Here is a 13,593-nt window from a genome sequence, read left to right as displayed (position 1 = left end):
AGAAACTGGCTAACCACATACAAGATAGAAGCATTGCATGCTCACAGTCCAAGAATGCACGGATAAAAGGGGAAACAACTTACCAGCTGAAAAATACGAAATTGACCAGTTAAGATCGAAGCCTTCAACGCCAGGAATCGCCTAGGCACCTCCTGATCGTCGAACAGATAACTCAGTAAGAGAGAAAACCTAGAGAGAAGGCAAAGAACTCTATGTGAATAGTGTTCTAGAGAGATAGAAGTGTTTTAGATAATGAACCGAGCATTAGAAAGTTCTATTTATATCATAAGATTATTTTAAAGTAACTTGCTCGTCTCATTATTTTAATACACTATCTACTCTAATACTCTATTTTCTAGGTTCTTACAATAATTATTTTGATTTATCCAATTAAAAATATTAATTAATTAAATAAAATCTTAAAAAATATTTATATAATTAAATATATTATATAATATATATATATATATATATATATATATATATATATATATATATATATATATATATATATACTTTTTAAAAATAATAATCAAAAAATTAAATAAAAATGGTGAGTGAACTGTAAACTCATCCATGAATTACAATTTTCAACTCATTTTTTGTGATGGGTGTTTTTTGGGATCAGGTCATAATGATTTGACTGATCCATTTTATCACCACTATTAAGAATGTAATTCTTAAATATATCTCATCTATCATAAATAAAGTAGAATTAAAATATGTAAGTAGAATATAATTCTTATCATAAATTGATTCATTAATATAATATTAGAGTCTATATATTTAATTTTATGTTATCATCAATAGGAATAAGACTACATTATAATAAATAAATATGTTGTAATTTTCTCCTTAAATGTTAGTTTTCTATTGATCATCATGTATCAAAATGAAATTCTTCAAACAACATTACAAATCTTGATATGCACTAACACAAAAATAACTTTTTAACGTATGTTATTTTAAGGCTTTTGACGTCTGTTAAATGCTTGACATCATAGTGGAAGACGTTAACTTGACGTCTGTTGTTTTTGAACATATGTCAATTCACGTTTGTTGTATTTATAACTAGAAGGTTAATTGACTGTCTAGTTGTAAGGTGCAGCTTGTGGGGGTGAGGAGAAAAACACTCATAATAACGGTTCGAAAATCGCCGCCACAATTGTCCTAGAATGCGTCCAAGAACTGCACTAAAAGCCAATGAAAACAAATTTTAATTGGTGTAAATAAAAAATAATGGTTCCAAACGTAATATAATCGGTGCAAAATGATTTTAAACAGTGCAAAGTGGAAAAAAACTTACCTGAACGTTAATGGCAAACAAGAGAAAGCAGAGGAAGAAGATGAACGAAGCGAGAGAGAAAACACGTAACTGGTGAAGGCGAACGAAGCAAAAACTCAAACGAAAACGCGAAAGAAAGTGAGGCTAACATTATGAGTTTTCGAGGATTTAAAAGGGCACTTGACGTCGGCCCCCCTCTAGATTCAATGTCTAATTGCTAAAAAAATTCCATTTTACGCTACTTTTGGGATATTTTCGTAACTTATTGACGTTTGGGAAAGGGGATCCGACGTCTAATACACATTAGACGTTGGCCCCTTCTATGTTCGACGTCTAATTTCTGCAAAAGTGACCTTTCAATTATGATTTTGCAGCTTCTGATAGAGGATTTGACGTTTGATCTAGGAGGCCCGACGTCTATGTCGTAAAAAAAAATAATATTGGCATTTAAAATGCGATATTTCCATACCTTTTTAACGTATGATCTTGGGGGATCGACATTTAAAGGAGGATTTGACGTCTAGGGGAACAAACTTCTATAATGACGTTTTATTTACAAAAATGTCATCGGTTAATTTTTATATTGGATTTTCGGTGGTCGGACGTTATACACGTGACGTTAAAGGTCATTTCTTCACTAGTGTTCATACCACTTACTATCAATACGCAAATTTGGTGTTATTATTGTAACCACAATTGGAGCACAACTGTTTGCATTCAAATATAAAACAACTCAAACCATGGCAGTACACAACACTTATAGTACAAGTTTGCATATTGCAAATCTTAAATTGTTGTAAAAATCCTAATGGCATTGTTATTAATATGATAAACATAAAAAGTAAGGTATTGTTTTATTAGTGGTGACAAATATATTGAATAAAAATAATGAATTAGTTCAAATACATGCATAGAGTAATATGTAAAAAAAGCAATATCATTCCTCCCCAAATAACGCTATATAAAATAGTTCTTGTCATAACATTAAACATCAACCTCATAATCTAAGACTAAATTTTACGTCAAAATTCATCTTATAATAGTCCCATAACATATTCATAAGTAGACTTACGTATGTATTCAAATAGATTAGTAAAATAAAAACACAGCCAACGATGCTACAACAGAAAGCCGCAATCTACTATTAAGCTATCATGTCCCTATAATCTTTTCCCCTAAAAACTGAAAGAGTGTATGTGGTGGAGATTTCCATTAAAACAAAGATATATTGAGTTAATCCTAGTATAGTATTTAAGGATATAATATCTAAGTCACATGTACATACGAAAAATACTAAACTAATTAGTTGCATCTGAACAAAAGTTATTACAGATTTAAGCCAAATTAATCAAATTGATGTCGCGCAATATATAACAATTATGCTTTTCAACATACCTATTTGAACAAAAGAGTTTAACATATTAAATTTAAAGTTATACCGATTTTAGATTAGATACAAAGAAGAATACCAAAAAAAAATTATTCTTTGATAACTATTTGTGATATCAACCAAATTTTTAACTAAGATATTGTTCTGATTTTAATTAATCTAGTCACATAGTTAAACTGTTTTAAATTTTGATTCTTAAAGAAAACTTAAACTATTAAGTGTATTGGGAACATAAGTTTTGAATTAAAGTCTAAGAATTTAAGTAAAATTTCATCATAGTTTTATCTTTAACAACGTTTCAAACAAATAAATATTTAAAGTATCTTAGGTCTTCAATTCCCAAATTACATGAGAAATAGGAAACAGACGTGATGATAAAATTTTGCCTTTGAATTTTTGTAAAATTTTAATTCAAATAAAAATAAACCTAGAGGGATACTAGCCAATTCAAATATAGAATTCAATATTTTAATTTTTAAGAAAATTATATAATATCAGCACATATATGTGTCAAAAGATGAGTGAAAGTTGATGGAAGCAAAACTCTTGACACATGCACAAGTGTTAGCATTAGGACTACCCGAAAGGAGGGGTCACAACTAAGGACGCATGACTTTGGTAGCAGAATAATAAGATGGCATAATTGATATCATGGCTGAAGCTGAAGGGAAATTATTGGTTAAAAATATTTTTTTTATTTAATTTTATTTTAATGAAAAAGTGGGGAATGTAAAGAGAGAGAAAATTGGGCACTTTTTGAAAATCGTCATTTAGCTTCTCCTTTATATAAAAAAAAAAGCATACGTATGAAGTGTCATAACTTTCCCTATGAGATTGGAAGGGGCAACCTTGAATGAATAGTGGAGTAATTGACTTGGTGAAGTAGGTTATTATTAAAAAGAGAAACTAAGAGAAGAAAAAAAATATAGAAGAGAGTAAAGAAATTCTATTATTAATATGAAGAGTGTGCAGAAATAATTACCTCAATAATATATTAAAAATTTAAATATAAGTTAAAAATCTTACATTAAATAGAAAAAAATAAAACTCATAACATTAAGACTTAAGCTTTTATATATTATAAGTGGTTCAAGTTTTATACATATATAATTCATACATTAGAAGCAGTTAAAATTTTCTAACTATTTTAATAAAAAAGTTCTAACAATGATACCAAGTCATAAATTATCTAATAATCGAACAAACTAACTATTTAACGATCAAATAAAGATAAATTATTTTATGATTAAACTAATAATCACTTAAAAAATTATATTTTTATGAGATTTCATTATTGTGTAAGGTGTGTAATATACATACTTTTTGTTAAATAAGTATGCAGCTAGCTACAACTTTTCCTTTTCTGAAACAAAGAAGATAAGGTTACAACAATATATGATTAAGAATCTAAATCATGTGAGCAAGTGGATATGTTTCTAAATTTGGTAGATTTGCTTCAATTTTAATTACTTTCAAAGTAAAGGGACATATAAGATTATACAAATGAGGATTTGTATTAGATTAAGTACAAATTACTGTACTTAAGGATGCTTGGATTCAAATCCATACACATCATGAAAGGAAAGTTAATCCAATTGAACTAACTTGTTTCGGTATTTTGCTTAGTGTATATATTTTTTTTTTCGCACAAAAAGTTAAAGTTGGAGTTTTATTAATTATTCTAAGATCTCATTAGTTTGTTCAGGAAATTTACTTTATAGACAATTATTCTTAAAGGTATGAGACGCAAAAAAAAAAAAACACCAAAAAGTAACAAAATATATGAAATTTATGTGATTGGACATCTTTTGTCTACATCCAAGAAACTAGCATTATATATTAACATATTACGAATTTTTTAAATAAATTTGAAAAACTTTTCTCATTACAAATTTTTTTATATAAACCCAATGCTTTTTTTCCATTACAATCCCATCATCCCTCAATCTCTCAGGGTTCCTATTAAAATTAGTATATCAAAACTTGTTTAGTGTTTTTAATGCATTTACTAAATATATAAATTGGGTCATGAAAGTAACTTTATTACTTTTAAATTAACATCGTTGACAAGTAATCATCCTAATCACATATGTTTTTAGGTATCTTACATGTTAAAACTAGTATGTGAACACGGTTAATTCAAAAAGTATCAAATTATGAGACCTAAATCACATATTTATTAAATATTGGGTATTAAAAATAATAAAACTTCTTGGGAGTATCAATTTCGATACGAGTTAATTTTAGAGTAAAAAAAATTTAACCCATTTTCGTCCAAGTTTTAGTTTAATATGGTATTTTAAAATCAAATAAGAAAAGTGAATATAATTTTATTAAAATTATAAGGAAGATAAAAGCCATTAATTAAAAAAAAATAAAGAGAAAATTTTACTTGCATATGTGTTTGAATCAATCATTCTAAAAAGTTAAAAAATATATATTTGGAAAAACCACAGAATAATATTTTGATGTTTTATTTTTTATTTTTTGTTTTGACAAAAGTTATAGAACCAATGTCACCAAACTAAACTTCTTCTTTTCTAATTTCAAAAACATTTATATGAAGTTATTTCACACAAAAAAAAACTGGAAATATAAATCTAAAACACAATCAAATAGTCCAGTAAGATAGCATTTCGATTAATTTAGATTCTGCTGTGGATTTTTGATACTGTGTCTATGTTATACTTTTAAAATATATTAAATATTAAATTTTTAATATATGTATATTTTAAAGTCACAATATAGAGACAACACCAAAAATTAATAGAAAATCTGAACTTGATTTCAATTGTTAATAATATAATTTTTTATATATATGACCTACAACAATTAGTTAGTAAAATTCACAACATGTTCTATATATAGAAACGATTTAAGTTGAACAAAAGAAAATGAAACTCATTATTGTAACGCGAACGAGGAAGATGCACAATTTTATCAATAAATTAAGAATAAAAGGTTTACTATGAATATATTAAATTATGTGTATGTATATCCACACGTAAGTGGTCGCAGGAAAGGAGCAGGAAGGGATGACAATGGTGTTAAGGAAAGTGGGAGTTGTGAGCTAATAAAGTTCTTGCTTTCTTCTTTTTCATATTTCGTGGAGGAACGTTATTTCCCTTAAATATTCACACCATAATTTTTATCATAAAGAAAGAAAAAAAAATGAGATAAAAACGAGTGATGTGACAAAAAAAAAATGTCTGTGAGAAGAGAACTGAAACAATGCATTATTGATTTTTTAACACTGTCACACTCACTCATTTTTGTTGGAGTGAGAACGTAGGGAAGTTAGCAAGTTGACGGTTCAGAGAGTTTTCTAATCAAAGAAGAAAAAGTAAAAGTTGTGATTAGTTTTATTTACTGTACCTTTTAAATTTCATTTTGTTATCTTTGGCCCAGCATTGCTTTTATAATTTGTTTGCATGCGGAGGAAGAATAATAAGGATACTATTAATCAAGCAATCAGCTACTCAGTTTTCACATCTACATATCCATATATCTATATATATTCAATTCTGAGCATCAACTGGGAGACTTTCTTCGACTAACCAAATTCCAAGGTTGCATATTCTATCAAGCTAGCTGGCTATCTGTATAGGTTGGTGTATGTTCTTCCATCTGCAACAGTAGTATTAGTGTTTCGTTTGGTTCCAATTTCTATTCCTTGTCGTTTTGAGCAACAGCTTGGACTCAAGTGGGTCAAACACTAGTACCACTTTGGCTGATTGCTGTTTAGTTCTAGAAAAAATTCATGTCATGCATGACGTTGAATTTGCTATGACAGAATGAATACGACGGGTTTGATTGTTTGAGTTAAACTAGTTAACTTTATTTTAATTACCTTTTGATGGGGGGTTTTCTGCTGATCTTTTTTCTATTTTGACCTGCTGACACAAAAACTCTAGTGTGAATCTGGTTAGAGGTTGAGAGCTTTATTTTACTAGCAAAGTTTAGCACCATTTCTGCCAAGGGAAGCCTTGCTGTCTGTTCTGCAGATGGCAACATAGATGCTGTTTTTGTTTCTGCAGACTGCTGATGCTGTTACATTTTTTCATCATTTTTGGGACAGAGGAAGAGAGTATTTGAAGTTTTTGAGATTGGAATCAGAATTAGGATTGTAGAAATAGCTGCATGTCTCTTGTTTGTTTGATGATAAGTGGCATCGAACTAATGTTTTTGCAGAGAACTTTTCTTTTATCATTTGACTGCAAGAGATAAATGAAAATGGACATATACGAGCCATTTCAGCAAGTTGGCATGTGGGGTGACGCCTTTAAAGTTGATGGTGGCCTGAATTCAATTGCTTCCCCAATATTAATGGTTGACACTAATGTCGAGACCCAGGTGGGTTTTTTTTTTGGTGGGTTAACTTCATTTTATGAGAAAACTAGACTGTAAGTCTAAGAGCTTTTTCAATTTGAATTCTGCAGTCTGAATATATTCCTCAAGAATCAAGAGAGCCTTCTGGAGCCGATCAAGAGACCACAGACAAAGATGCTAATAAGGTGATGAAATTTCTTCAAGGCATAGCCATTGAAATGTTTTCTTGTCTCTTGTTTCGTTGTAAATTTTTGATAGTACTAGGAAGTTTTGTCAGTGACTGAAGAATTCTCTGAAACATGAATGTCTTTGCTACTTGTCTGTGTCTGATAACCGCGTAATATGAATGTTTAGATGAGAAGACGTCTAGCTCAGAATAGAGAGGCTGCTCGGAAAAGTCGGTTGAGGAAAAAGGTAGGATGAATGAAGTTACAAGAAGGTAGCCAGCATCTGTCTTCTGATTGTTCCTTTTTGTTATCCATAGGCGTATGTTAAACAGTTAGAATCAAGCCGCATGAAGCTCGTGCAATTGGAGCTGGAAATTGGGAAAGCAAGAAAGCAGGTGAACCGAAACTCTACAATCACCAACACCTTTAATCCTCCTTTCTTATTATATTGTGAATTTCTGATTTTGTATTCCATCCTTCTTTTATCATGTGAAGTTTATACAAAACATCTACTTGCAGGGTCTGTACATGGGCACTGCATTAGATGCCAGCTATATAGGATCAACATCAGAAACAATAAACCCAGGTTTGTGACTCTTTCTGCAGAAAATTTTCCCTTTATGTATGCAGCATTGTGTACATTCTGTTTAGGAGTCCTTCTGTTATATGAAACAGTTATTGTTGCATTTGAAATTGAATATGGACAATGGGTTGAAGAGCAACATAGGCGGAATGAAGAGCTTAGACATGCATTTCAAACTCAAGCACCTGATGTTCAGCTGAATGCAGTGGTTCAGAGTGTCTTAAACCATTACTCAAATCTCTTCAGAATGAAAGCAGATGCTGCAAAGGCTGATGTTCTGTATTTACTCTCTGGTGTGTGGAAAGCATCAGTGGAGCGCATCTTCCTTTGGATTGGAGGGTCCCGTCCTTCACAGCTTCTAAACGTACATTCCCACATTAAATCTCATTTTGATAACTGCTTTCACTTTCGCTTTTTCTACACAGATTGTCAATGAATGAGAGTTCTCTACCAATTTTCATTTTCTCAAGCTACACTGTCTATTTGAGTTTCAGTGAAAAAATTTCATAACAAGAGTTTAGTCAGTATGTATTGGCTACGTTCAGAACAAAAATATTTAATCTGATAATGTTTTTGTATAAGGGGTGTTGCTTTACATGTTCATGGTGAAGTTTAGATGTATTAGAACTCAATAAAACCAATCACTTAGCCTTTTTTTGCAGATTATCGTACCACAACTTGAGCCTTTGACTGATCAACAAATTGTTGGTATTAAAAATCTCCGCCAATCATCTCAGCAAGCTGAAGATGCTCTTTCACAGGGATTGGAAAAACTTCAGCAGAGTTTGGTCCTTGACATGGCAGTTGATCCATTGGGTGTAGGAAACTTCGGACTTCAGATGGCTCTTGCTATAGACAAATTTGAGGCACTAGAAGGTTTTGTAAGCCAGGTAACTGCATGCCCATTTTTTTGTAATTCTTTTTGAGATGGTACAGACTGATATTCCCCATTTGAGAAACCTACTAATTACATATAAAATTTATATGAAGTTCTCTGTCGAGAATTTAGGTAAAACTCTAATTTTATAAAAGAAGAACCCAAAAAAACATGCAAGGAATAGTACATTGGAAATTCTTACAACTTAAAATTTACTAATTCTGACCTATGAATGAAATATTTGGTCATTTGTAACACTGTCATGAAGAAATCAAATGCATTTTGTTCTCCACAGGCAGATCACCTTAGACAACAAACTCTGCTTCACATGTCACGCATACTCTCAACTCATCAAGCTGCTCGTGGCTTGCTGGCTCTTGGGGAATACTTTCACCGTGTTCGCACTCTTTGCTCTCTTTGGAATTCTCGTCCATGTGAACTTCCCTAGTTTCCTTAAAGGAAGAAACATGTACCTCGTACTGCATAACTTCAACTGGACGATCTGTTATGTGCTCTGCAGAACTGTTTCTGAGTTTTGGATATGAATGTATGATTATCAAAAGTTAGTGTACTACCAGGAAGCAAATTATGTGATTTGCTGCTGTAGCTGTAGAGAGTATGATTGTACATAAACAGTGTATCATCTGAAGTGCTATATCACTATGAGAATCTTTCTGCTATCTCAGAAGAAACTTTATTACTTTACTTTGAACTTATCTATTTTTGTTTATTATACGTGAAAAGTAAAGAAAAAAATAATTCCAATTTTGTGGCTATACTATACAGGCATTTTAAAATTTAAAAATATATTGATCACAATATAAATTGAAAGGAAAAGGTAGAGTATACATGTATTCAGTTTTTACACATGTAATTTAACTACAAGTTATTGTGTAATAAATTTACTAATTTTCATATAATCATTTAAAGTCCAGTTTATTTATGATTTTTTTTATTAATGTTTGTTTATTTTACTATCACAATATATATAAAAAATAAAAAACTTAATTGATAAAAATTCACAATCAGTAACTCTAGTCCATAAGTTTCCCGGGGAAAATATTCGCGGCTGTCGTTCACCAGAAACAGAAAAAAAGAAAATCATATTTCATCTCTAAGAAGAATTGCAGCAAAAAATCTGACAAAACTTTAAGGATTCTGTTAGATTCATGGGTGTGAGTCATCGTTGAGGGGCCCAGAACCTCTTCTCTTCATTCACGTCTTCCACTACCTAGAAGAAAGGGTTTTGTTCTTATAACTCGAATTGGCACCGAGTGAAGAGTTTCAAAAATCTGGAGAAACTATGAGCAATCTGAGAACCCTGTGTAGACCTCAGACGGTGTTCTCTTTTATTAGTTGCAGACACCAGTTTCGATCTATTTCGTTTCCAAACCCTAATTGCAAGCCCCGTTTGCCGTCGCCGTTTCTGTACTCTACGATCGCTTCTTGGGGTTCGAATCCATGGTTTCGCGTGAATCAGAGGAGAACCGTGGCCAAGGCATCGAATTGGGCTGAACAAAAATCCCCATATGAAACTCTTGGTAATTTTTAATTTCAAGTTTGTTGACAATTCGCAGTTACTGAGAAAATGGGGAAAAGAAAACCGGCTTTGAGGTAAAAAAAGAATCTTAGAAAGAGAAGAAATAATGGGTAACGCTGAAATCGAAAATTGCTTAAGCATTAATCAAATAAACTTTTTATTAAGAACTTATTGCAGAAGAAAATAAAATATCAAATGATTTAAACTTTCATTAACTGAACATGCTTTTTTCTGCTACAAGTGTTTAGGGAGAATCTAAGCTTTAGGAGTGGAAACGAATTTCTTTTTTCTGTAGGAAGAGAATAGAGATGGAAAATTCCTCTGCATACTTGTTTGACAGTTCCTTCTCCAATTGTCTGGTGAACAACAGAATTGGAAGGAGATGCTGATGAGGAGCGGATAAAAATTGCTTACAGACGCTTGGCCAAATTTTATCATCCAGATGGTGTGTACCTCCATCTTAGCTACTTGCTTTCTTGAAGTGTCATTTGAAATGTATCTTTCAATTTGATATTTAACATTGCTGGTTGTGGTGGACTGATGCTATATCTAGCAGCATATTATGTTTATTCAAGATGAAGCCAGGCAACTACTTATCAGTTATGATTTTGAGATTTTACATCTTGTTTTAAATGCTAGTCTTCTGGAACGTGGGATATATTTTATTTTTCTTTACAAGAATGTTCCTACGAAGCAGTTATGGCTAGTGCTGTTTCTTCAACTGTGTGCCACACAACTTAGTTGTGAAACAGCAGTTCTGTGCTGGTACTGTTTATAAAAGCGGAGTATAATCTCTCACTCAATACGTACTAACTCTGTTTACTTTACTCTTCAAGTCTATGATGGCAGAGGTAACCTTGAAGAAGGTGAAACAGCAGAAGCTAGATTCATCAAGATTCAAGCTGCTTATGAATTGCTTATAGATGGAGAGAGCCGAAGACAGTATGATATCGATAACCGGGTCAACCCTATGAAGGTAATAGTTTTTGAACTGTTTGATTATCAGTTGTTGACTCTTAGAATTTTAATTTACACTTGTTTGTACTTCTGAACGGGTATGGATCTTGTTATATGGTATTTTAAGTGGATAATAATATGCTCTTGTTCCTAGTATCAAGCGTGAACAAATTCTTTGAGCAATAGTGTTGAAGTATTACTTCAATTTCTTCTATTTTTAAGGTGGTCAATAAAACTAATATGTATTGTATGAACAGAAAACATAACGTTAATTAAGATGTATCTACCATATGAACTGTTTGACTACCATAATCTTTAGATGTTAATGGATGTTAGTGAACAGTCGTAACCGCTTCATTTTTTAATCCTTTAGGAAGGAAAGAAATACTAAGATTTTCTATCCATTGTATTAGCATATCAAACTGCAGAACTTCATCAATTAACTACTGTTTCATCTGTGTACAGAGAATATATTTTTCATGTTCTGCTTTCCAATTTCTCGTCAGCTTAACATCTAAAGCAGAATAGCCTCTGATTCTCCAAGCGTTGTTTTTACTAACTTTTAAAATGGATAATAATGGATGTACACTTCTGCTGTAATTAGAATATGTTTACTTTTCTTATTCTTGACCACTGTGCTTCTTTGTTTTCTTCAGGCATCTCAGGCATGGATGGAGTGGCTTATAAAAAAGCGTAAAGCTTTTGATCAGCGGGGTGATATGGCAATTGCTGCTTGGGCTGAACAGCAACAGCGCGAGTTAAATCTTCGTGTGCGTCAACTTTCTCGTTCAAAGGTATTGTGGTATGCTTGAAAATGTTGCCATCTTAATGTAATGTAGGCTTGAATGGTTGTCAAGAAGACTAGGTCATAGTTTTGTCAAATTTTCTTCCAACAACCATAATCAACATTACAACCTGGTTTCTTACGTGAATAAGTCCGTCACTTCCATGTTTGAGTGAACTTAAAACTATTAATGATCCTAGCTTCGTATATAACATGGCACATTTGTTTTTCTCTCGAGAATGGGTATTGGAAAGAATCAGTATCACATGTAATCTGTTCTCTGAGCAATGTTCCAATTTTTTCTATGCATCTGATTGGAATTATTTTACATAATCTCAGACTGATCCTGATGAAGCTAGGAGGATTCTGGCAAGAGAAAAGAAGGCATCGGCCGATTATTACTCAAATACCCTTAAAAGGCACACACTTGTACTAAAGAAGAGAGATTTGATGCGAAGAAAGGCCGAGGAAGAAAAGAAGAAGACTATCAGCCGTCTCTTGGCAGCAGAAGGTCTTGAACTTGATGATTCAGATAGTGATGAGGCACTCTAGTCAACATAGGGACTTTGTTTCCACAAACCAATACCCAATATTTGATTCGATACCTTGAAGTCTCCCTCAGAAAATCCAATTATTTTGTAATTATTGTTCACAAAAGATATATGTACATATATTATTTATTATTTTCAATCTTAAATGAGAAGCTGGTTTTTCAGTTGTATTATATCACTATTATGATGATCCGAAATTTGGAGAAGCCTAAGATAACTAGTAACGTCCACTTTAGATTTCTGTCCACTTTAACTTCCTTGTTGAATACTATTATGCAAGTTGAAAAGTTAATTCCTTTTGTTTGTTGATCATGGGGGAATAAAATGAAACGGTTAAGGATTAATAAGACATCTTTGGAATTTTCTTTTATTTTTTGGTCTGCAGAGAATAGTTAATTTATATTTACAGAAAAGTGAGTGATTGGCATTTCTTCGAACTGTTTAATTTATTTAAATAAATTCTATGGAGAAACTTCATTAAAAAATTAATTCTGTTCTATTTAAGAATAAAAAATCCCCCATTTACTTACAAACGGAAAACTTGCATACGCAAGTGTCAGCTCGGATTGTGGATTCTGCGAGTGCACATTCAAATGACCAACCGACAAAAAGAATGGCATGAGTTTTTGTGTTTTCTTGTTAATTCACTTTTGTGTTTTTCTCTTCATAACTAAGGTTTATACGTGTTAGACCTATATAATAGCATCAAATTCAAACAAAAACAAAAAATCTCCCTAATTTAGTGTAAGTTAGACCTTGGGTGCCAATCCTAAGAAATAGCAATGTGAAAGTGTGACATATGTAATTTGTCATAATGCCTGAGGGAATGAAAAATAGAACGTGCTAATTAAACTAAATCAACCTAAGAATGATCTAAATGCAATGCATGAAACTAAACATAATGCAGAAACTATTCCTAAAATAGTGAGCGTGATTTTCTATATAAACAAGATGCAATGATCTCTAAAACAGATTGTAATGCATGGAAATTATGTTGAACACTTAAAATGCAATTTAATATGTAAAGAAAAATATTATAACAATTAAAACTAAGTAAAATAGAGCAGAACTATGAAAACGAAATTTGTTTGATGAAATGCCTAAGAGAAAATCTAATTTTCACAAGGTGT

At 31.6% G+C, this 13,593-nt stretch overlaps 2 protein-coding genes across 2 annotated transcripts; both read left to right on the top strand.

The window, feature by feature from the left end:
- Nucleotides 1-6,124: 6,124 nt before the first annotated feature.
- Nucleotides 6,125-9,343, top strand: LOC124846069 (transcription factor TGA3-like). Its single transcript, XM_047323287.2, has 9 exons — nt 6,125-6,282; nt 6,867-7,028; nt 7,115-7,189; nt 7,359-7,418; nt 7,489-7,566; nt 7,691-7,757; nt 7,847-8,118; nt 8,417-8,644; nt 8,927-9,343. The coding sequence occupies exons 2-9, from the start codon at nt 6,903-6,905 to the stop codon at nt 9,077-9,079; spliced, it is 1,059 nt and encodes a 352-aa protein (XP_047179243.1). The 5' UTR covers nt 6,125-6,282; nt 6,867-6,902; the 3' UTR covers nt 9,080-9,343.
- Nucleotides 9,344-9,700: 357 nt separating this feature from the next.
- LOC124846068 (Chaperone DnaJ-domain superfamily protein) lies at nt 9,701-12,636 on the top strand. The gene is made up of 5 exons (XM_047323285.2): nt 9,701-10,172; nt 10,542-10,616; nt 11,008-11,147; nt 11,785-11,922; nt 12,252-12,636. The coding sequence occupies exons 1-5, from the start codon at nt 9,935-9,937 to the stop codon at nt 12,462-12,464; spliced, it is 804 nt and encodes a 267-aa protein (XP_047179241.2). The 5' UTR covers nt 9,701-9,934; the 3' UTR covers nt 12,465-12,636.
- Nucleotides 12,637-13,593: the final 957 nt, after the last annotated feature.

The sequence above is a fragment of the Vigna umbellata genome, chromosome 2 (assembly GCF_029865625.1).
Source record: "Vigna umbellata cultivar VRB3 chromosome 2, Vumbellata_1.0, whole genome shotgun sequence".
Taxonomy (NCBI): domain Eukaryota; kingdom Viridiplantae; phylum Streptophyta; class Magnoliopsida; order Fabales; family Fabaceae; genus Vigna; species Vigna umbellata.
The sequence above is the reverse complement of the archived record's forward strand: the minus strand, read 5'-3'. Positions and strand labels throughout refer to the sequence as shown.

Bases quoted from the DNA above. Each gene is read 5' to 3' on its own strand.
- LOC124846069 (XM_047323287.2), top strand. From the start codon at position 6,903: ATGAAAATGGACATATACGAGCCATTTCAGCAAGTTGGCATGTGGGGT. The intron at 7,419-7,488 runs GTAGGATGAATG...TGTTATCCATAG, and splicing joins AAAGTCGGTTGAGGAAAAAG to GCGTATGTTAAACAGTTAGA. The intron at 8,119-8,416 runs GTACATTCCCAC...CTTTTTTTGCAG, and splicing joins GTCCTTCACAGCTTCTAAAC to ATTATCGTACCACAACTTGA.
- LOC124846068 (XM_047323285.2), top strand. From the start codon at position 9,935: ATGAGCAATCTGAGAACCCTGTGTAGACCTCAGACGGTGTTCTCTTTT. The intron at 10,173-10,541 runs GTAATTTTTAAT...GGTGAACAACAG, and splicing joins ATCCCCATATGAAACTCTTG to AATTGGAAGGAGATGCTGAT. The intron at 10,617-11,007 runs GTGTGTACCTCC...TTACTCTTCAAG, and splicing joins CAAATTTTATCATCCAGATG to TCTATGATGGCAGAGGTAAC.